We start from the raw sequence: 24,556 nt of genomic DNA, 5'->3' as shown, positions 1-24,556 counted from the left end.
CCAAAATACAAAAAACATAAAAAGTGCTATTTTTCTTATGCTTAAAATTTATGTGCTGATTTGCCCAGAGAATCACAGGACATAACTTAAAAGTCACTGAAAGTTTGAATTTCAGTTTAATTGTTGTAGTGTTGGTTATGAAGCCTTCAGGAAGTGTTGCTGTAAATTGTCTGATGCTGTTCAAATAGTCAGGACACCTCTATAAAAAATGGAAGTTTAAGAAAATGGAGGCACCTCTGGAGTTGTGTATGTGCATTAATGGATCCAGAAGTATGTATGGTTCAAATAAAAAAATCTGACAGATAGTTGTTGTTTGAACACAAAGTGCATTAACCTGCACTGGCAGGAGTTAAAGGTCAATTTTTCTGAATCCTAACTGGAGCTGTGTGAGACTCCCATTTCAAAATGATTTATGGATGTACCTCCCTTATTGACTGTTGTAAAGGTGTATTTTCAAATTAAAATCATTACTGTTAGATCAGACAGGGGGATGTGAACCTCTTGCAGTAGTTTAAAGGAGACATCAAGTGGAGCAGAAGAAGTTAATTATTCAAGGCAGATGTGCTGCTTGCAGAGTTCATTGTGTTTCTAAATAACTGAACACTTTGCTGGAGATTTTATCCCTTATTTACTCCACGAGTTATGAGTTGGCTTAGTGGGGAGCAACACAACATTTTATAATATTTATGTTGTTTTTAAGGAAGGAAAGCTAAATTATTTAACATTTTGTACTGAAAACCGTGTAGACATTTCTGTGGGTAAGATGTACATTAAATAAATTATCCTGTCAGTGATGTGGCATAAAAGTTTGAAAAGTAGAGTTTGTGGGGCTTTTTGTTTAAATACCATGTTATAAATTTGTATTTTCTCTTAATAAAATAACTCCCTATGCCCTTTGGAAAACACAAAGTCAGAGTGAGCAGTGAGAATTTATGTTAAATCTAACTTCTGCACCTAAATGAAATACCAGTGAAGCCTGAAGGCCAAATTCTCATAGTCCTGATGCCCATAAACAAATTATTACCCAGAAAAAAAAACCTGTGCCCCTGGGTTTGATTAGATGAGTCAACTATATTAGGGACACACTCCAAAGCCTGCTTTTTCCTGGAGAAACTCGACACTGAAACAATTTCATACACTTCTTTAAATGAATGCAGAAATGTTTCTGAAGGAATGAAACCCAAACCCAAGCTGGGAGGAGAGAGCCTCGATTAAGTGCCTCTGTTTGATGGTGAGACACCTGATTCTGAGTGTGCAGGAGCAGCCAGGCACCTTCAGGTGATGAGTCAGAGCTGTAAGAGGGAGTAATTGGCTCCTAATTTCTATCTTCTTTTCCTCCGTGGATGTGCCATCAGCTGCTAGAACCTTCTGGAGGTGATGCTGAGGTAGGAGAGCAGGAAAATTCAGATTATCACCTAAAAAACTCCAGGAAGCAGATAGCAGCAGTTCCTCTGTATGTTCCTGGGCAGTGAGGTATTATTTTAATATTGATTTAGTAGTATTTTAGTTGCATATTTCAGGTTGAGTTGTTTCCATACCCTGGTTTTATCTGGAATACTAAGGGAAAAGGAAAGAGGTCAAAACAGCCTTTACCTGTGTATTATTTTTATTTATTCCTAAGCATGTTCTTGCTTAGGAATAAATAAAACTAATATCATCAGTTCAGCAGTGTCAAAAAAGAAGTTGATTCTGTTAAAAATATCTCACTGAAACCCCTTCAGTTCATTTTTTCCTACTTTGATCATAACATCCATGGGTAAGTCCTGCATATATCCTGGAACCAGGTGGCTTTGGTGTGTGGCTGCTGGCTAAGAATTATCCAGGTTATAAAAAATAATCTATAGGAGCCAGAGTTGAATTAAAAAAGAAAGCAAATGGCAACCCAGACCAAAAACCCTGAGCAGGTTTTGAAAGACTATTGGCCCTTTCCCCAAATAAGTTCTTGTACTGAAAATGGAATTAATTCATCTTATCAAAGCTTAGTTTGGAAAATAAATGACTCTTCTGCTAATTACTTTTTTTCTTGAAACTCTGGCTTCCATCTTATCCATCCTTAAAGGAAAAAGGGATTAAAAAAAGAGAACTTTCAAGTTGTAGGACAGGTTTTTCACATGTTTTCTGCATCCCAAGGAACTGACTTTTTGTGAGAATGAGCCTGTCTTTGGAGATGGATCTAAAGAAATGGAAGAGGGAAATCAGGTGCTTTTAAAGTTTTTTTCAGGCTTCTTGGGATTAGTTAGATTTTTTTTAATGGTCTTTTAACAGAGACATGAGATTAGCCTGCTAGATTCCTTTCCCTCTGAGTTTCTGTGCTCTTTTCACTTGAGGCATTTCATGTGAGAAGTAACAGCACAAAAGCTGAGGAGGTGGGATGTATCCAAGGAGAATTTATTGAGCACAGCCTGAAGGGGAGAGTTCTGGCCTTTCTATTCTGAACTGAGAGGAGTCGAGTTCAGAGCAGGGAAAAAGAAGTTTTGAAGAAATGAAGTTTAGTCCCCACTCACTCTCTTGTAAGGAGTCACCAGAAGAAGTCACTGTTGTAGGACAGGAGTGCAAATGAAGCTTTTTAGTCTCCCTCAGAGGTTCTGACTCCAGACTCCTCCTTTATTAAAATTTAGCAGTGTATTTTAAGTGTCTAGAAACAATCCCAGCCTGGAACTCCTTGATTTAACTAACACTTAGTCGAAATAGTTGGGGGAAATTTCTTTTTTGACATCGTGGCAGGGAAAATGATGGAAGCACAGGTCAGCTGACAGCTTGTGCTGGAGATGCACAGAAATTAAGGCTTCTGTTGTTGGTATCCAGATGCCACACTTAGAAATAAAGGTGAGCTGGAAACCACAGGAAATGCAGACTCCTTGCATGTTAAGCAAGCATTAAATACAGAGGATATGTTCAGTGCCTTAGTTTGCAGAAGATTGAGGCCCTAATCTATAATCTTCTGGCATTTCCATTTTGAGGCAATGTTCCATGTGTGTGGCAGTAATTTCACTGCCTGTGGTTTGGGTGAACCTTCCCCTGCAGGTTTTCATTTCTCCAGAATTAAAGCCTTGATGTGAGGCACGTGATGGGAAGAATCTCTCCTGTAAGCTTTGGGTTCTGTGGCTGCAGCTTTTGCCCACTTTGTACCCAAATAGTAATAAAATGTGTTGTGGGTACTAATGAGTGTTTCATTAGTAACTGCCTGACTCTGCTGGAGTTAAGGGACTCTGCTCATGCAGGTTTAAGACTAAACATTTTAGAAGTTTAGTCTTATGTTCAGTCAGAAGTTGAGAATGTGTTGCAGGGTGAAATGTTATGATTTGTGTTCTGCTGGTAAACCCCATTTTTGTAATTGGTTCTTGCAACTTTGAGGAAAAAAAAACATGTAATAATGAAATTATGGTGATTTTATGGTGATTTTATTAGCCCGAGTTGCACCTGAGAAAGAAAGTCCTTGTTCAGTGAGGCTTAACTTCTCTCATGACATTTTCGAAGTAGTCACATCTGTCAGGTGTTTCTATGCCAGTGGTGAATAATAGCTCTGGGATACCTATTTGATCTCACATCAAAATAAAAGAAATTAATGGGTAAGCAGCAATGCAGTTTGAAATGCTGTCAGCCAATCTGTGAGTCACCCACAGTTGAATTTTTGTAATAAAAGACAGTGCATGGTATAATAATGTCTAATAACCATAATATTTTGCATTTCAATAGCACCTTTCATCGAAGAATCTCAAAGTGCTTTACAAACATAAACTCCCAATAAACTCAGGCATGCTCACAGTATTTCTATGAGGTGCTGGGGAAGTATTAACCTCAGTTAGGGTTGGGAAGGTGAAGCACACAAAAGCTGAGGATAAAGAAGCTGGGGGAAGGTGGAACAGGGGTTATCTTGCTCCCTTGTTGTGGGTGTTAGGCCATGATTTGGTGTAATAACAGTTTATCAGATAAAATTCATCCATTTGAGAGCTGAGAAGAAATAAATATCTGGGGGTAACGTTAGAAGCCTCCTGTTCTGAGGATGACTCAGGAGTGTGGGGGTTGTTCCTGCACTGAACCCACTTTTACCTGGAGTTACCTTTGCTCTCCACGTGTGGATCTGCCTTGGTTGTGTTGTCAGGTAAAAAGTCATTCAGGTACTGAAGTGCTTTTGCATGTCATTTTGTCCAAAATGGGCGTTGTATCTTCTCCAACCAGATTTATTCTAATCCTGGTACTTGTTTCTCTCACATTACGTGGAGCTCAGCTGTAATTTTCAGACGTGGGTGGACAAGTGATATCCAGAGTCCAGCCAGTGCAATCATGCTCTGCAATTAGGTGCATAATTACACTTTTCCAAACACTTTATTCATGATTTGGGATTTGAACTATGGGTGCAGGAGAAATAAAATAATGAATAGATAAAGCAAACAGTATTAAATCCCATATTTAGAACCGAAATTAATTTAATTCATCTTAATTTGCTTTGGAAATAAATGTAAAAACTTTAATTCCAAACTTTAATTTCTGTACAATAATTTCTTGTTGTTTAAAGGTTCTTAATAGAGATAATAGTGGTGAGGAACACCTGATGGAGGTGTTACAGGGCACCTTTATCCAGCTCCTTGCTGGCTGTGTTCACCCCTGTGCAGTTACTTGGATTCTATGTTCTGGGACACAGCCTTTGTGTCTTCTGTGTTTCTCTCTCAGGTGGCTAAACTGGCTGTAAGAGGCCATCCCTTCCTGAGAAAAATTCATCCCTGATCCCATGGGATGGTGGTTAAAATGACCTGGTGTGTCCTGGAAGGGTGTCTGACACCCAGAAAATGTCCTTATATTTTAGACTCCAGCCAAACCTCTGGCACTGTTTCCTCATTCTTTTATCCAGAGTATCACAGTTCTTGCCCTTTATCCTAAAAAGATGAATCCACTTCAAGTTTGATTTGTAGAATTCAGACCACACATGGGCTGGGGGAAGGGAACAAAGGCATTTGAATATATTTCATATATCAACTGCAGTGGCTGAGATGTGCAGACCACTGTCAGCTCCACACTCTGGGCTATGCTCACATTTCAGGTCAGGAGGTATTTATTCTAAATGAGTTTATTGGAAGTTTAAAATTAAAGAGGCACTGATGTGAGGATCACAGTACATAAGTATTTGAAGAATTTACAGATTTCTGTGTATGAATCAAAACCTGCTAACTGTTCATGTGTGTAAAACTGCACTGCAATAATAGAAGGTGAATCCAAGACATTTGAACGTGTAATTCTGCATAGTTGTGGCATTTTGCTTCTTGAAGATGATGTTTATTTACCAGAAAACAGAATATTAGTATTTGAAACTTTGGAAATCTTAGGCTGTCTCTGTGTTTAAAGCTCATGGAAAATAAGCCCATTTTTCTTTTCCTAGGGTATATTTCCGAAATCGCTGGGTAAAGACTGTTCACCCAGTTGTGCATCAGTACTGTTTGATTTCAAGCACACATTCCACCTTTCAGATGCCACAGAAAGAAGACATTCTTAAGCAAAGAGTAGTAGTTGTTACTTTAAATACATCACAGTATCTATGTCAGCTGGATCTTGAACCAGGTAAGATAATTTCTAGACAAGAAGTGTCCATGCTTGGGAAATATCTTCCTCTTACCCAATTCTTGCAACTGTTAAAAAATAAAGTAAGCAATGATAATATTAAAATGCTCTTTTGTTTTTTTTTTTAACGAATAAATGGTTATTACAAAGCTATAAACTGTTGGCATTTTAACTAACCTTTTGCTTGTTCTTTTTTTTCTTCTTAAAAAAAATAAATAAAGAAGCAGTACTATCTGTGATCTGGTGTTTGTGAGATCCAAGAGGGAAAATTCTGTTTGAGATTCTGACTTTGAATATTATGCTCATTAAGGTCATTACTCAGTGGAGCATGTAAGCATAAATAACAGAGAGCCTTCTTCCCTTGTTTTGTGAATTGTTTAGCTTTGCAAACAACTCCCACACACACAAACCCTGTCTTTGTTAACATGATACATTTAGGGTTGTTTTCTAAACTGAAATATATTAGACTGATTTTTTGGGGCAGAGGCTGCTTAGGGTTTATTATTTTCCTGATCTCCAAATTGAGTCCATCTGCTTTTTGGAGAACATTGAATTTCTTTACATAAGTTGTTAGGGTTAGTTTTTTATGGCTACATTTAAGCATTTGTTGCAGCAGAGAAAACTAATATGGAATTTATGGTAAATATTTTTGAGTCTTTAGATAGAAATAGCTGCTTTGTTTGGCACGGACTGTGTACAGTCATGCCATAGCAATGTGTGTGCAGCTGGATGAAATTCATATTTTCCAAAGAAAATTGCTACATTTTTATGTATGTAATCTGAATTGGATGGTGCACTAAGTCCTCTAATATTTTGTTTTAAACCTTAATATATCGCAGACATCAATGTATAAAACCACTTCTATGGTTGAGTTTAGATTTCATCAAATATAAGTCTGCAGTGTGCAAGATTTTTTTTCAAGTGCATGTTCTCCAGTGCATAGATTCCCACCAAACCTTTGGTGATCGTAAGACTGAATTTAAATTTTCCTTCAACTTCTGTTCCTTTTTTCCCCCCAACATTCCTTTAAGCCCATAGCCAGCAAGGTGCTCAGGTATGTGTGCCATTTTCATGGGAAATTCAGTATATAAGATAGTTCCTAGGACTCAAATACATGAGGAATTCCTTGGCATTGTCACTGTCCAAAGCTCTTCAAGTCTCATGGTGGCGAAATGACTCTGAGATTTGAGAAACCTCTTGAGGGGTGGTCTGCCAAGAGATAATTCCTCTTGGTGTAAGGAGAGCTCAGATAAAACACGTTTAATTTCATGTGTATCACAAGAAAGAGGCAGACCTGGGGGCCCCTGCTAATGTCACTGGCAGCCAGGTGACCACTGTTGGTCATTTGATGGGTTTGAAAATCCTGTGGTTTTCAGTAGTTGCTAGAAATTAATTTGTGTAAGCCATACTTTTTTTTTTTTTTTTTCATTCTGGTTTTGGTTACTATCAGAATACAGAACGTTATGTTCCAGTTCTTGTTTTGTTATCAATATTCATTTTGTCATATTTCAAGTTTCATTTATTTGCTGATGTCTCTGTTTTACAGGGTTTTTTACACACATTCTGTTAGATGAAGCTGCTCAAGCTATGGAGTGTGAAACGATTATGCCTCTAGCATTAGCTAATAAAAACACAAGAATTGTCTTGGCTGGAGACCACATGCAGGTAAGAGCTGTGCAAGTTTTGAGTATGAAGTGCATAGGTGTGATATTTGTATTTATCTATTCAAGTTATTTATATGCTCCAACCCATATAATAGATGGGGAAGCCAAGGAGAATTCCAGGGATATTATTTGAGTAAGATATGAGGATATTTATTACCCTCAGGAGCTTATGACTGATATTCCCTGTGGATTTTTACAAGAACTCAAGAAGGTGGATTAGGAATATGGATTCGGATAACAAAATTAGGATTGAAAGTACTTCAAATGTTTATTTGAAGCATCTAAACTGATGAAGATTTGAGCAAGTGAGAAATGGGAAATGAAACTAGCCAGTACTTTTATGTTTCTGCGAAGTGCCTGGGAGCTGCTTGGTTTGGAGAGCTGGAAACACTGATTCTGCCTGTCATTTTGCAGCCTGGAGGCATGAGAAAGCATGCTTGGAAGAGTCAGCTTTACTTGCTTTATTGATTTAGGCCAGATTTATTTGTTTTTATAGGTTTGCCTTTAATTCTCTTTGCATCTCACAGTAGCAGTAGAGTGGATTGCTTTGGTACAGCGGCAAACTCGGAATGGTGTTGCCACCTATGATTTAATACTGGTGGATAATTTCACTGATATTAGTAATGCCAAGGACTGGGGTAGTGCTTTTGGAATGCTGCTCTCAAAATGCTTTTCAAGAGCTTGGGGTTTTTGCTTTAGGCTTGATCTCATCAGCCCAGCTGGGTGGCTGAAGTCCTGTCTCAGGCTGCTCTATAGCTCAGGGTCTTACAGAAGAGTCTCTATCAGGTGTCCAATATTTCAATTTCAAAATCTAGTGTTTAGCTGAAGTGAAACTCAGAATCTGAATCATATGAATTCAGAATGACAAAACAGATTGGTTTTATTCCTACACTTGGAAATTGTATTTTAAAAATCTCATTTTCGTCATCCTTGGTTCTGTTTTTCCTGCTGTAATAGATGGTGATTTTAGTGTTAAACAAGCCTTGTAGGAGTTTAATGTAACAGTAAATAGGTCACTGGGTTTTTGTTTTCTCAACAACATTCCTGTTTAACTTTTTTAAAATGGTACTAAAATTGCTCTATTTTTTGATTTGAATTATTTGTGGTAATAACTTAATTGTAAAAGCAGTTGTCAGAATAATGGTGTAAAGTCATTCTAAACACAGTTTGGAGTGTTAAACTTAGATAGAAGGGCTCTTTGCATAGTTATTGAGTGTTTTATTGTTGCTTTAAGACCATGCTGGTCTTCTGTGACTTTTCTGGTGGGAAGGAGCATTTCTGTGGAATAGCCATGATCTGTGTCTTCCAACGATGAATGTCCACTAAAAGGGAGCTTTCATTTTTGGTTTGATGCCAATACATATGTTTGGGGGCATGAAATTCCGAGTCCACCCGTTCAGTTACATTTTCTTTGTGTGTGTGTGTGTCTATTACAGCTCAGTCCTTTTGTCTACAGTGAATTTGCCAGGGAGAGGAACCTTCACGTTTCCTTGCTCGACCGCCTCTACGAGCACTACCCTGCGGAATTCCCCTGCAGGATCCTGCTGTGTGAGAACTATCGCTCCCATGAAGCAATCATCAAGTAGGTGTGAACTTTTTCACTGTATCATGTGCTTCTTCTGACTGCTGCCAGTGAGAGCCAAGCACGGCTGAAGGGTTTTCTGTCCTGAAATCTTGCTTGATTCGAAGTTAATTAGTAATCCTGAGTCGCAATTTGGTTTCCTAAAGCAGCTGCCAGGGCTGTGGGGCAGACACCTCGTTCAGGTGGGGATGGACAAGCCAAATCTCCCTTTTTAACCCCCCAGCAGTCTGTTCTGTAGGCTCTGTGCTTCTTTGAACCATCTCAGAATTTTAGATTTACTGGGGTGGATTAGCTTGGAATGGTAAGCTTTGGGCAATGGAAGGAACATATGGATATACAACTGTGAATGGAAAAAATAGGTCAAATTTTGAGCATGCTTCTTTACTGTTGACATCTTTTATTACTTCTTTCAAGACACATTAATCAGTGGGTTTGCATTTTTATGCTATGATAAACTAATGGCTGCCAGTGTAATGAGCTCATCCATGAGCTGTGCTGGAAAGAATAAGTGCAATCATGGGGAAAAATGCTAAAGTTTAAATCCTGGCTCAAATATGTACTGAGGAATATTATGTTGGTATCCAGTCATACTAATTAGGTTATCACTGTGTTCAAAGCAAAAGCAGAAATATTTAAGTGCTCTGGGGAATCAAAAGTGAGAATGTAAAATATTTTTTTTACATAGCTTGATCTGTCTTCACTTTATGGACTTTGTAATTACAGGCTGAGTGCTGCTAAATTTCTTACCCATTTTTTGAGATTCTGAGTTTGAAACTAGAGAATGTCTGTAAAGGAAGGGATTGTTTTAGCTTTTCTTTAGAGATCACTTCCATGTCATTTGCCTCAGAAAGATCATGAAAATTCACTTCAGCAGCTGGAGTTCAGACAGGGAGTTCCAAGAAAGATCCGCTCTGTTGAACATGGAGATGAGGGCACAGAAACACCACTGGGGGTGGTCGTCTCTCTGATGGAAGTCCAGTGTGCCCAGTTCCCAAACTGGGAAGCCTTGCTGTGTGAGGTGCAACCAGCTGAACACTCTCATGGTGGTCCCTTTAGGAGATGTCTCACGTCTCCTTTTTCGTGTAATGTGGAATTTCCCCTGACAAATGGGACCATGACACTTAGGACAGAAGTGTAGGAAGATGAAGGGCTCATTAATCATCTCTACCTCACTGAAGCAGAGACACCATGAGAAATTCAGGAAAGAACCAGCCCTTAGTTCAGCCTGACTTTGGAGCTGTAATTGGAAAAAAACAGCCCATACAGAAAAGTTTTGTTGTTTAATGAGATCTCATTACTAAAAGTTAATTTGCAGAAGAGATGGTTAGTTTTGCCCCCTGGCTGTTGTGGAGTGACTGCTGCAACCCAACCCAGAGAGGAGCCCAGTGTTCTTCAGGGCTGTTCCAGGGGAAGCCAGCTCAGCTCAGGGTGATTTGATGGTGATTTGGTAGCAGACAAGTTTCTGTGGCTTTTCCACGAGCACCTGTTTCCATCTTAGGCTGCAGTAGCTGGGATTCTGGAAGAACTCGATGGATCCTCCAGCTGCAGACTCCTGCTTTGGTTGTCTTCATGTCAGGCTGTACTCAGATCACTGCAGCCTCTGAGTGATAGCCAGAGAACACTGAGGTTGGAGGCTGAGCATTCAAAGTGAGATGATACCAAAATGCCCTAATTACTGGAAGCCAGAGCATTAATTTAGCTCTACTGTGCAGCAGCATACAGCATTTACAGCCTTCTCCAGTCTCTCCTTGCTGCCTTTTTGTCTCCTTCCATTCAGTTTGCCTTTTTCCCTCCTGCTTTTCACCATGAAGTACTTCTTGCCTCGTTTCTTTTTCAGTCAGCCAGCTGCTGGAGTGGCTGCTGCCAGCAGAGGAACTCTGTTCTGGTTGTGTTTCTGGTCTCTAGCAGCACAGATCAGCCCAGAGCAGAAGTCTCAGAAGAAAAGCTTGGTTGACAGCTGAACGCTTGGCCTGCGTCGTGCTCAGTGCGCACGAAATCTGTAGTAAATTTATCTTCCAAGTTCAATAACTCTTAACTGACATGAGCAAACTCATTGTCCAGCCTGGGGAATAACCAGTGCCAGACAGCAAGTGTTCTTTTTTGCCCGGTTTCCAGCCATCAGAACTTCTAAGTGAAACATCAGTGAGAATGTTCATAACTTTGTCGAGCTTTAGATGAGAAGAAAAAACAGCCTTTGTAGAAAAAGTGTTGGAGAAGCATATTTTTAGTGCCTTCTGCTGTGTCTGTAGTAGGGAAATATCAGTTCAGAGAAATCATTTGAAGATGCTGAATAGTAATCAGTGGTTCTGTTTTCCTTATGAAGTATTTTGTGGTTGCATATTTCATCAGGGAGATTTGCATATTTTATCAGTGAGCTCCCATGTAGACTCCACATTTTACCCTGTTTTGCCTCGTTACAGTTACACATCCGAACTTTTCTATGAAGGCAAATTGATGGCAAGTGGAAAGCAGCCAGCACACAAAGATTTCTACCCTTTGACTTTCTTCACAGCACGTGGAGAAGATGTGCAAGAAAAAAACAGTACAGCTTTTTACAATAATGCAGAGGTAACTCTTCGTTGCTTTTACTGTTGATTGTTTTCCTGAAGCTCCACTGCACTGAATTGACTGGTTTATGCTCAGTGTGGGTGGAAGACAAAAATTGCCCTCTGCCAGGAGAGGGGAACGTGGAATACACTAAACATGATGTAATGAAAATTGTAATTGTAGTAAACATTTCCACTAATTTACCTTCGTTTTTTCCTTTGCAAATTATAAGCTGCATCTCATTCTCCCAGGCTCATTCTTCAGGATGTCTTTCCTGATAATTTATGTGACATTCTGATAGATGTATCTTAGCAACTGAGAGTAACTGCAATTTGAAGTAAAACTTAGATTTCTTTGACTGTTGTAGAAATGTTCCCACTCAGATAAGAGTCCTCTGGAGTAACATTTCACATTTCCTTTCATATGTTTAGGATCAGTGTCTAACTGATAATGTGCAGATGAGATTCTTTTAGGTGAGAACTTACCCTCCAAGTGTTTGTTTCGCATAGATTTATTGGTATTCTTCAAAAATTACTTTCATTCTCATTCCTTCCCTTGTGTTTAAAAGAACCAAACAACCCAAGCCCACAAAAAACAAACACATGCAGCAGCACCCACCTCCCACCTTCTGACTTGATAACACTTCTCAGAGTGGAAGATGCCTTTTTCCAGTCACCTCCAGTTAGGGGAGGGAGAGAAAAATCAAAGAAATAGCAGTAATTTTCATAAGCTTTGGAGGAGTTTCTGGTTAGTGCTTGTTATGAAGCACTGCAGAGCTGCCTGTTTCCCCTTCTTGATCATGGTGGGGTTTTCATCTGCTGCACAATTTGAAACCTGTTTGTTGTTGTGGTGCTGCACTTGTTAAACGTTCTTTGCTGTGGTAAAATTAAAATATCTTCTTAAATAAGAAGCTCCAATGACTTCTGGACACCTGACTGCTTCCATTAATCTACTTGGATTGCTTTGCCATTTAAAAAAAGTTGTAAAAGACCTAAAAATATCTTCAGTGGCCAAGTAACTGTCTGAAAACTGTGAGTCATTAATGGCCACAGGCAGAAATGAAGGACAACGGCTCCTTAAACACCAGCAGGAAAAACTGAAATTACATGATGAAGGAGATTTTTTCTGTTTGACCCTTAATGGATGTTTGCACTGGGGCGTCTTGTGGTTCATTGATGCCTATAATAAGAATTATTCTGGGAAATAAACTTTCCCTTGTTGGTCTTAATTTAAAAATTTCCCTATGTAGTATTAATTCTAAACACATACCCAGAAGCTATATACTTTCAGAGAATCTTGCCAAAATACCTACAAAAGATCATTATTTTCGTGCTATGGTTTTTATAGATATCAGATTTTATTCTAATATCCTTTGTCAGTAGAGCTGGCTTTTCAATGCAAGAATTGATGTCACAAAAACATTCAGGACTTGCTTAAAAGCAGTCGCATATTTTCACTGTCCTCTGAAATTGCCAAAAATAAACTATTTGTGACTTTTTAAGCATTAGCAGATCTTTTTTTTTTCTTTAAGAGGCTGAGCTTGCATTTGTGATGCTGTAGGAAAGGAGCATCATGAATTACCATGCTTTAAATAGCTGGAGAAATATCTATTGAATGTAAATTTAAAAAAAACCAAAGGAGTCACAAACCTTCTATAAAGTTCCTCAGGAATGCCTTGTGCAGTGCAATACCTCTGGTGTGTGGGACTGAGGAGGTTTTCAGGTTTTGTTACACATTAGTCTTCTCAGGTAGCACATTTCATAGCATTTCACAGAGAAGAACCAGCAGTTGCTGTATAATCTGAAACTCCCAGCGGTGTCCTTTGGATGCAGATGATTGTGCTCTGGTATACGGACTCTGTGCCTAGACTTATCAGACTCTAAAATGACATATATCAAATCCAGAATAAAAATTAAATTACATCTATTTAGGCAGTACAGTGACTTACAGAAAGAAGTTGAAGTGTGCCAAGAAAGGCCCTAGTGCACTTGACATTTTTGTAAGAACCTAAGAATGAAAGCCAAGATTATTAATGTAATTTTGAAGTTCGTAATTTCAACTGTGGCTTTTAATGAATTTCAAGATCAGAAAGGGTGCTTTATAGTGAATACAGAATAGTGAATAGATTGTTTTAATCCAGGCTACTTTTGAGTATCACTGCAGGCTGCAGTAGTGTCATTGCTTGTGTAACACTTTGTCACGTTACGGTTTCAAAGCTCCGTATCAAAGAGAGACGCTTGGTGGGACGTAACTTTTAAGACTCCTGCTTTTCTTTTGGCAGGTGTTTGAGGTGGTGGAGCGTGTGGAGGAGCTGAGGAGGAAGTGGCCCGTGGCCTGGGGCAAGCTGGACGATGGCAGCATCGGGGTGGTGACGCCCTACGCTGACCAGGTGTTCCGCATCCGCGCCGAGCTGCGCAAGAAGCGCCTGTCCGACGTCAGCGTGGAGAGGGTGCTCAACGTGCAGGGTGAGCAGCAGGGCAGGGCTGGCCCCCACACCTGCCTGAGCCAGGGGAAACGTGTCTGCTGCAGTCAGAACTTCATCAAATTACCCTCTGATTTATTAAAATTACACTAAAGGTGCGGCGGTAAAAGGAGAGCGGTGATGCCGATGTCGCCGCGATGTTGGCTCTAAACCTGGGGATGTGAGATTGGTCTTTTCTTTAAAGGATATCTTGGATTTTCTCAAAATCAAGTTCAGCCTTGCTTAAAAAATAAGTTGAGTGGAAATTGTGGGAACGGATAGATTTTTAATGTGATTTTAACGATTTTAACGAGCTGATGGGTTTTAGAGTTCTGAATACAAATGGAACAGAAATATAGCCTCAGAATGTTTTACTGATTTCTTTTCCATCTGAGGAATAAACTGTAGGGAGTCTAAAAATTTAGGTGTTTCTTCCTGAAATCACATTGATAACAAGGAGTTTGTGTAGGCATAGCCTGTTGCTAGGTTGCACTTCTAGTCAGTAATAAACAAAGGCAGATGATAAAGTAACTTGAGTGACAGTGAGTGGTTTGCTCTGTTTTCTCATGGTGGATATTCATGTATTTGAGAAATTTAGAAACAAGAGTCAAGAATGTCCAGAATTTCTTTTAAAGGTGGAATAAATAAATGCAAGATTTGTTATTGACCGATAGGCAATGCTGTAAAGATAATTAACATTTCAGAAAGTTCAGGAGTGATTAATATCAAGGTGAAAAAGTAAGTTTTTTAAAGAGGAAATATTCTTGTAATGGAATATGCTATTTATAGTGCATCTTTTAAAATTTTTAAATCTTATTATTCTTGCATAAAGCTCTTCATGTGAAGGGTAGCTTTGAGTTCAGAACATCTAGGTGTGAAATGTGGCTGGCAAGGACAGTGATCTGGCTGTAGTATGAGCAGAAATAGCAACAGTTATCTCAGAGATGTTTTTTGTTTCCTTTTAGGAAAACAGTTCCGAGTGTTGTTCCTCAGCACAGTACGAACACGGCACACGTGCAAACATAAGCAAACTCCAATTAAAAGGAAAGAGCAGTTACTGGAGGATTCAACAGAAGACTTGGATTATGGTTTTCTGTCTAATTACAAACTTCTCAACACTGCCATTACAAGAGCACAATCCTTGGTAGCTGTGGTGGGAGATCCAATTGCTTTATGTTCCATTGGAAGATGCAGGTACTTTCTCTATGTTCCTTGATTAATCAGGGCTAAGGGGACTGGAAAATGTGTTTATCTGTGACTGGTGGCTTTGGAAAAGTGATGGTTGTCATCATGCTTGACAGGGAAAAATGTAACATACCTACTCCTGGCCATTGATCACCTCTCTTTTCATGTCTTTATAGTTGCTCAGATTTTCACTTCATTTTACTTTCTAGCAGGATTTTTTTGTGTACCTGTTATAATTTTATATACAAATAAAAGTAGCACGTGATTTGGAGTTTAAAACTGTGATGTAATGTGGTATTTTAAAAATGAATGTTATGGCAGTTGTAGGATGGCAGAAGACTTGAAAAACATTATTTATGTTTTGGTAAGGCTTCATGACACTAGGAAAAAACTCCTTGAGATTTGAGTGAATTTACATTTTATAGACCTAAATGAAGAAATGAGAAAAATGCTGAGATATGTAAACACTTTAGTTAAAGGTTCCAAGTTCTTGTTCTTCAAAGGGTTTTTTTTCGATGGAAGAGCTGAAATTTTGAGATGATCAGAGATAAACCCTGCAGCTTATTCTCGAAGAGAGGAAACAGTGCACTGACTACATTATTAAAATAAAGCTAAAAATACATGTTAGTTGTTATATCTGTGTTGTGTTCTACTTTCCTGAGCGATGCTGCTTCCACTGTATTGAAGAGGGATGTGCTTTTCAAAGATTGGAGTTGAAAAAGCCAAATGGAGCTCAAGCCTTTGTTTACTGTATTGATGAAATATAACCTGAATTTCACCACTTCCCTGCTGGGATGGTGTCAGGAGTATGAATGCAGTGATCTGCTTTAAGTGGCTTCTAACATCTTACTGACAGAGAGATAATTGTTGTCAGTTTAGTTAAGTTTTCCCTTTACCTGGCTGGGTTTTTCAGGCCTGGGCTGGTTTATGTAATGAACTGATGAGAAAGAGCCTCTCTGTCTCCTGAGTGCTCCTTCAAAATATCTGAAATAGGGTGTGCAAAAACTTAATGAAATAAAAACATAGGCTGTCAGCGTGGTAAATAAATTACAGTGCTGGCAGTTAAGGGTTGAGTTTGCATTTTGAGGACCAGCAGCTGTTTATAGACACAGAGCTGTTCCAAATTATAAAACCCAAAGATAATTAAGAAACAAGGAGCACTGAAACTTTATTAAGATGTATCTCAAGCTTTCCCTTTAATACACCATTGTCTTGTTTCACTGAATAATTGAACATTCAGTCTTTGAAAATAGTGCTGGAGGGGCTCAGGGAGGCTGCTGGGAAGATGGTTCTTTTTTAGTACAACAGGAGTGGAGAAGTCTGAAAGAAGTGACATTTCCTTAGCAAAAACAGACCTCAAAAAAAAGTTTAGAGCATATTTGAATTTTATAAATATTCTAATACCTGTCAAAATGAGTCAAGACTGTAATGATGGTTGTAGTGAGCTTTGTGCAGTGTGCCCAGGGTGATCATTCCATTCCTGTGTGCTCCAGCTGGACTAGACAGGGCTGTTTTGGCAGACACCCCCTTGAAACTCCTGAGCACACTCAGACAGAGGCAGCAGGGTTTTATTCTCTGTTCTTACACCCCAGAACAAGTGTTCCACGTGGTGAGAGGCTGCCCGGGGCGTTCTCAGCAAAAGTGGATGGGTCTCAGTAGGTTTGTGGTGCTTGGCAGTAGGTTTGGGGACTGAATTGATTAATCAGAGGGAATTCCATCGTTAAGGCATCCCGGTGATGCATTTAATTTTGGTTTTTTAATTCTCATTTAAAACCTTGCAAGATTTATTTGCCTTAGAGCAAAATGCAGAAAAAGGGCCAGCTTGCATCCTGAATTTTAAAGGAGCATTTCTTGCCTCTATAAAATCACAGCAGAAATGGGCTTTTAGGGAAAACTATTTTGAATTCTTAAAAACATCGCTAGCATCACGGCGTTCTTGCAAGACAGACACTTGTTCTTCCTCACCAAGCAGCTACTCAGCAAAATGTGACACTGCAGGTACAAATAGTGTGCAGCAGTGTCTCTTTTTTCAGGTTTTGGGGAAAGAACAGTGCTTGCTGATAGGCCAGGCCTTATTACTGAAGGGTGAACAAGCAGGAGGTACAGTCAAGCACACCTTTTACTCTTGATGTTTTTGAAAGAGACAGCTCAGTCAAGTTTGTTGGTTTGTTTTTTTTTTTTTAAGTGACATCTTCAGACCTTTTAAAATTATCTTTTAAGGTTCAGTAACTTCACCCAAAAAGTTCCTTTGAGGTTAAAAAAGTCATAAGTGTAGAATTTTGGATAGATCCTGCTGTGGATGTTAACGGAAAAAAAAAAGGATCTTTTTTTATAAAGTAGAAAGACGTGTCATGAGAAAGCAGAAGACAGGGAGAAATGATCTTTTATTACATGGTTTAAATAATCCCTTCATCTTCCAAAAAGTTGGGAACAGAATTTTCATAGACAAGTCATGCATCATCTGGTGGTTGTTTTCCTCGCTCAGAAATACTTCTCCTATATGTTATAGAAAAATCTGACATGCACTAAAACTTCTGTTTTTATTTGTTTTCCACTAGAGGATCTCAAAGAATCTCTAGAAACTCCCCAAAATATTAGTTTTCACATGCCTCTGAAGTGTTTCACAAGAGTGGTTTGGAGGGCATCTCTGAAAACCCTTTTATATTTGGGTTTTGTTAGCTTTGGTATTTGTTACACTGAAGGATCTGCCTAAATTCAGAGAATGTTCTTGACATCTTCTGGGCCCGAGAATCTGTGTCATTCCTGTGACTATTTGAGCTTCAATAAATGCCTTAAATCGCATACATTTCTGAATTTTAAGCACTGAGTTTGCTGTTTTTAGTTTTCTAGGAAAAAGGTCTGAGTTGGAGCTGTCCATGGCACAGATGTGAAATGTGGTACCCAGGCAGTGCTGTGACTGATGCACATGGACAGAGCTGGGTGTCCATTTGGAATGGCTGGGCAGCTCTGCACTGTGCTGTGGGGTTCAGGGTGGGTGGGTTGGTGTGTAAAATGAGCACACACAAAAAAATAAAAACGTCCCACGGTTGCATTAAATCCGTTTCCATTTTAATGACAGCCATTGCGCCTTCCTCACTGTTTCTAAAAATCGTTTCCGTAGGAAATTCTGGGAAAGGTTTATTGCCCTGTGCCACGAGAATGAAAGTCTTCATGGCATCACGTTTGAGCAGATCAAAGCTCAGCTGGAAGCTCTGGAGTTGAAGAAGACCTACGTGTTGAACCCTCTGGCCCCCGAGTTCATCCCCCGAGCGCTGCGGCACCAGCACTCCGCCAGTGCCACCAAACAGCAGCAGTCACCTCCCAAGGTAATGCTGGGGGCTCCTGCCACAATCTGCAAGTCAATCTAGAGAGGTAACATGAAAGCTTGATGGGACAAGCTGTTTGGGTTAAAATTGCATCAGTGCAAGCAGATAGGAATGCAAATTCCAGAGGGATCCTCAGTGTTTTCTAGTGAAAGCTTCGGACTTGTGTTGTTGTAAAGTTTTTAGCAATATTAGGTTGGGGTTGTCCAAGCCTTGTTTGCTTGCTAAAACACACCTTGGCATGTTCATTGGCAGTTTTGCAGTGACCCTGGAGAACTTCAGCTATGGAAACTCAGGATTTAGATAAAGCAGATTAAACCTGAGCAAGAGGCAGTCCCTGTCCCAAGCTGTGCTGTGACTGCACCCCAGGAAACAATAGGCTGATACAGACAGGAGTGAAAGAAGCCAACAAAATAATAGCCAAAAGGGATTTGGTTTGGTCTAAAAGACACGTTTAAAATTCAAGGGCTTAAATTATGTAAGATAATTTTTGATGTAATTAAAAATATGTTGTAAACTGGTTTATTGCATAGATTAGCTCAGTGATAATGTCCTTCAGAAGACCAGATTTCATTAGCATCAAGAGGGCAGAGAGATAAAATTACCTCAGAGTGGTAATTTCATCAGCTCTTTTTATAAAAGCAGGTGAAGAAGTGATGAAAATATGTATCTTCTTAGGATGATAAAGAACAACACTAAATTTTAAAGCTTTCTTGGGGGGTGATATATTAGTAATGAATTCTATTTTAATAGTTCTTTGTAGTTTATATCAAAATCATTTGGGTTGTAATTTAATTGAATTGTATTTAGAGAAGGAGCTGAAATGCAGGTTGTCAGCTTTGTGATGAACTCAGTGTACAGGAAGGGAGAACTGCACATATTCCCATGGCTTTGCATTTTTGTATCACTGAAATGAAATTTTTAAGACAGGTTTTTTTAATACAAAAAGGAAAGCCTTCCCTTTGGCAGCCCTTCCTAAAAGGGAGCTTATGAGTGAGAACATTTGGTTTCTTCATCAAGATGCATGCATTACTTTCTGAAACAAACACCAGATTTCTAAAGCTTCTAGTCATGTGTCAAAACAGTGGGCCTACAGAAAACCAGAAATTACAAAATTGTCTTTAAAAGCCACTGCTGTACTCTCATTTTTCATGAGCTCTTCAGTCTTTTCCTTAATAATAGAACACCATTATTAATACTTTTCGTTTCCTAAATGAAAAAAAGAAGTGCTTAAAAATGCAGGTTTAGTGCATTTAGGAAAAAAGGGGGAGTGTGTGTTGGGGAAAGTGAGAGTCTTGTAAGTAGACAGCTCTGTTTATTTTGCTTTAGTTTGTTGGTAAACTAAGCCCTTGTGCTGTTCAAACTGCCAGCACTCTATTTTCAGCTTAAGATCTGAAGTGTTTAAACCACCTATATCACAATTCTAAATAAAATCTTCCCTCTGAATGCCACTGAGAGGTGGTGAGTGTGTGCAGTCACAGCAGAGCAGTGAGCAGGTGATGATCAAATACTCTGAGAATGCAGCTGGGACCAGGGATAGACATTTCCCTTTGCTGGAGTTTTAAAAGCAGATGGCTGGTTTTGCTTATTATAGATGTCCTAAGCACGGTATTTTACATTAAAAATGAAGGATTAAAACCTAGTGCTGGTGTATTTTGTAGCAAAAAAAATAATTAAAATGGTCTTGAATGCCATGTTTTGTGGGGAGTTTATGGACACTGTGCAAGTCAGAGCTTGTCTTTCACATGTGCTGAGAAGTGGTTTTGTACAAACAGCACTTCTTACTCAGCAGAATTGCTCCTGGATTTATGTAGGGACATTAAAAACCTCTCTGCTGTTTAGATTTTAAAGAAGGAAAAATGTTTCAGTCTTGTCTTGAGTGTGAGAGGCCAGCAGCCAGCATGGAGCTGTGAGGGCACTGCCTTCTCCTGTGCCTGGCCAGGCATGGCAGTGGGGAAAAGGAATGCTGGGGCTGGATGGGGACAGCCTTGATTGGAGGTGATGATGTGGAAAGGGAAAGTTTCCAGAACTCGGAGCTTCCCTCGGGGTGCTTCACGTACAGTAAATTAAGCTCTGAGTTAACAACTTTCCTGCCTCCCACTCGCTGCCTGCCGGCTTTTGGTCTGCATTCAGACACTTCAGTCAGGGTGCATCATCATCCCAGACGTTTCCTGCTCTCACTGAGGACCACTGAGGTGGGGAGGGATCTCTGGAGAACCCTCACCACTCTGCTGACTAAAGGGGGATCCAGGGAATGACGAGGCTGTTCACTGCCTGCACTCACCCAAATCCTGGTCTGGGCTTCCTCTGAGAGCTTTTATTCAATGTGGGTTTTTATATTCCAAAGGTGCAGTGAGTTTTTTAGAGGAAACTGAGTGTGTTTGTGCTCCAGTGTTGGCAGACACCGTCAGTTCTGTGGTGGGTTTAGGTGTTCTGGAGATGGGTGGGGACATGAGCCTTGGTGTGAAAATCTTGGAGAAATGGGAACAATTGAGTTCATAACAGACTGTTATAAAATCCTTAAGCCTTCAAAACTGTGAAGTGAGAAAGGAAAAAGAAAGGCAGCAGCTCCCTTCCCCAGCTTGCTGGTGGCCCCAGTTGACTTCTATTTACCCATCTGATAGAGGGACATCCTGAGCCTTCCATTGAGCAGGACAGCTCCTCTTCCAAACTTACCTCATTGTTTTCTTATGAACTTTGGTAATTATTTGGTATTTCAGCTTGAAAAATATGGCACCTATAAAATACAGGTCTGGTAGGTGCACAGGCTGCTGGCCTCTGACCCTGGAACAGGTACAGAAATGCTCTGTGCTCTCCAGGAGTGATTAAGGCTGTAGCTCCTCCACCTTTTTAGATTGAATCGTGCTCTGTTGAATAAACAGGCTTCCTTTGTTTAAGTGCTGCAATGAAAAGCAATTATTATTTTATTTTTCCATAATTCATTTTTCAAATGAGAGGAAAATTTGGAGACCAGTTCTTTAATCTGGTTTATGCATGAGTCAACATTGTCAAACAACCTGTCTTTGTACCCTGACTAATTTGCTCAGAGTGCTGGAAAACTGCCTAGACTTATCTCCTGGGCAAGAAAAGTTTTGCAGCATCAAAGCCTTTTTAGATTTATTTAAAATTTGTGAACGTACTTAGGTCCAGATTAAGTAAAGTATTTCTGTGCTGCAAAGGACTCAAGAGCATACTGGCAATGGAATATGTGCTCACAGTTGATGAATATTATAATTAGTTGATGCTGCAAACTCATGAGAAAGTAGGAGGGATAACTGAGGTCTGTTAAAATCCTTTTCTAATGCACCGTTCACCGAGGAAGAAGAGTTTGCCCCGAGTTGGGGTTCTTTACTCTCCTGTTTTGTACTTCTGGGGAGCAGCCACAGTGGCAAATAAAATGGGGAGAAAAGAAACTCAAAATATCTGCTGTAACTCTCTTTGCATCTGAAAACGGGCCTTGGGTGAGAGTTTTCCCAGAGGGAGTTGTAATGACCCGCTGGTTCATTGAATTAATGGTGTTTTATGTCCAGCTTTGTCAATTCATAGTCAGGTGGTGGAACTGGATGGTTGAGTGTGTGAGAATAAACTGTTGGTCTGACTCCTTCCAAACTCTGCTTTATGTTTAATTATCCTGTTCACTTGAAATAAAAAGCTTTGGTTAGTGTAAGAATCCAAAAATCACTATTATTGTTTTTTTTCCTTTCAAGGGCAAGGTCCATCATCATAACCAGAATGACCATTTCCCACCTGATGGAATTGGTGAGTGCCTCTGCAGTTCCTGGGGGAACTCCTGAGCCCAGTGAAGCTGACAGTTGTTTGACATAGATGGAAGATCTGCTCTCTTCTCTGTTTGAAAGCCATTGACTTGTTTTTGCATGTGGGAATCAGCTCATAGCCTGTTAAGTGGACATTTGATATTTCCGAGGCTCTCACTTTTATAGGTGTTGTGTGCACATATTTTTAAGCCTTAACACAAACACACAGTTGTTGGCCTTTGAAAAATAGCTGTGTTTGAAATTCATCATGTACAGCCCTGTATCAGGGTATTTGCACTGAAAGGGTTTGGACATTATTTTACATGCACTGTTTTCTGAGGGACTTTGAAGTTGAATTATGCTGTCAACCACCCAGGTATTACTGAGTATACCTTTGCAAGGTAGCATGCAACAGCTGAATAATTTTGTTATTAACTTGGAAAAGCATTAGTTTAGAGCTTGTCTTCCCTGCTGAAGAAAGGAGGGTTATTTTAGTTTTTGATGCAGTGCTTAACAGCAGCTCTGACTGTCAGCATATTTAATTGGTTTGGGACATTCTTTCATTAATGCACTTACCAGCTCCTGGTTTCCCTGTATCTCAACTCGTATTTTCTGCCTCTTCAAATTTTTGAAATGGAATACTGGATTTGATTAATGCTTCCTCTTGGTGTATCAGACCTGTGCTGTTAGAGAGTTGCACACATACTTTACAAAGATAGATGCTGTTAGGATGGAAAAAACCAAAGAAATGGTCATGTTCTTTTTTTGTGTGCTTATCTTCTTTGTTTTTGTATGTATATATCTTTTATTTTTGTCTTTATTTTCAGTTCAGCCCAATCCTTCTGTTCTAATTGGAAATCCTATCCGAGCATATACTCCTCCCCCTCCTCCTCTGGGACCTCACCCCAACCTGGGGAAATCTCCAAGTCCTGTTCAAAGGATAGATCCACACACTGGGACAAGTATTCTCTATGTACCTGCTGTCTATGGAGGAAATATGGTCATGTCTGTGCCTTTGCCTGTAAGAAATCATTTTCTGTTTCTCTCCCCTCCCCACCTCAGTTATTGCGTGCACATAAATGTATGAAAAAATCAGATAGTGAATATTGCAAGGTTGGTTTTTTTTTTCCAGCATTCCAAATCCGTGGGCTCTGCTGGCTTTAGGAGTGGCAGTGCAGAGGGCCACCAGAAAATAAGGACCTGAAAGCTTTGCTCCCCCAAAATAACTCCAGGCAGGCTAAAAGCAATTTCATGTTCACGTAATTTGGTGTGTTTCAGGCACACCAGTGGAATCTGTCTCATCTGACTTGAGACACCTGCCTCTGAATTATTTGCCTGGTTCAGTTCTTAATCATTGGAGAGACTTCAGTGATTCACACCAAGTTTGTTTCTCGTTATTGGCGTCGCACAGCCTAAATTACAAGTTTTGGATGTCTGCAGTGCAAGGTGTCTGAAGTGAAGTGATAAGAAAAATAAGCATAATGGAATGTTTTTCCCTTCCAGAACCTCATAGTGAACCAGTTTCCTCTCCAATCCCTTCCCTTAATGACATTTGGGAACAGAATGAAGATCCCTAATCAGGTCTTTTAGGCTACAATTATGCATGGAATTTTGGATTACGAATAAAACTGTCCCACCAAAATTTACACGCATTAAAGAAGCAGCCTCTGCTTTATTTTTATCCTCCACAGTCAACGTTTTCCAGGAGAAAAAGGCAAGGAAAGAACAAAGGCTGCAGAAGCTTGTGGAGTAACATGTCTGTGTTGAACACAGCTCCTGAGGACTGTGGCAAGGATGTGGAACACACACATGCAGATGTGTTTAATTCCATTCATCATGCTAAGTGTTGGAATACAGCTAATCGGGTTTTTTTCAATAATTATGAGTCCTCTGTTGTAATTTGGGTTATGGATGCTGGATAGGGGACTTGCTGTAGTTTCAGTTTTGTGTCTTAGATCAGCTGGCAGCTGTAAATTGGTTTTCTTTGCTAGGCCAAGGAATTTTCCTTTTTCCAAGCTTACTAGAAATCTGCATTTGATGGCTAAATTTAAATGCAGTGAGAAGGCCAGCAGCTGTATCTTTGTCATGCTTGCTCACATTATATTAATATCAAACCAAGGTAATTTTAAAAGCTCTGTCTTATTGTTTCAAGGTTAATATATTTTTATGTGTTTCCAATCAAAAGAAATGTATTAAAAACAAGTATTTTGAACTCACCTTCCCTGAGGATGGATTTTTAAATAATTAAGTGGGAAGACTGAGGTACTAATGAGACTGCTACTTTTAAAAAGAAGCTTGGAGATGATTTGGGGTTGTACAGATGCCACAGTAGCCTAAAGCTGAAGTTCAAAGTGCACATTTCAAGGACAAACAGTAATTTAAAAAAAGAATTGGATGAAAGTTGTTGCACTTGAAACAAGCAGGGAGTGAAGTAAAATGTGTTTATGTTCGTGGAAGATAAAATGATGTCTTTGTTTAATGCAGTT

The 24,556-nt window shown here is 39.6% G+C and overlaps 1 protein-coding gene across 6 annotated transcripts in view; it reads left to right on the top strand.

The window, feature by feature from the left end:
• HELZ (helicase with zinc finger) overlaps nt 1-24,556 on the top strand; it is an 84,162-nt gene that overhangs the window by 47,585 nt on the left and 12,021 nt on the right. For all 6 annotated transcript variants that reach the window (XM_066332361.1, XM_066332360.1, XM_066332358.1 and 3 more), the window contains 9 exons: nt 5,375-5,553; nt 7,100-7,218; nt 8,654-8,799; nt 11,220-11,367; nt 13,628-13,811; nt 14,773-15,001; nt 18,114-18,318; nt 22,023-22,074; nt 22,898-23,091. In XM_066332361.1, coding sequence (XP_066188458.1) covers nt 5,375-5,553; nt 7,100-7,218; nt 8,654-8,799; nt 11,220-11,367; nt 13,628-13,811; nt 14,773-15,001; nt 18,114-18,318; nt 22,023-22,074; nt 22,898-23,091 — 1,456 coding nt within the window. The remainder of the gene's footprint in view (nt 1-5,374; nt 5,554-7,099; nt 7,219-8,653; nt 8,800-11,219; nt 11,368-13,627; nt 13,812-14,772; nt 15,002-18,113; nt 18,319-22,022; nt 22,075-22,897; nt 23,092-24,556) is intronic.

Source organism: Sylvia atricapilla, chromosome 18, assembly GCF_009819655.1.
Source record: "Sylvia atricapilla isolate bSylAtr1 chromosome 18, bSylAtr1.pri, whole genome shotgun sequence".
Lineage (NCBI taxonomy): Eukaryota > Metazoa > Chordata > Aves > Passeriformes > Sylviidae > Sylvia > Sylvia atricapilla.
Note: the sequence above shows the minus strand (reverse complement) of the source record. Positions and strands in the feature narration are given on the sequence as shown.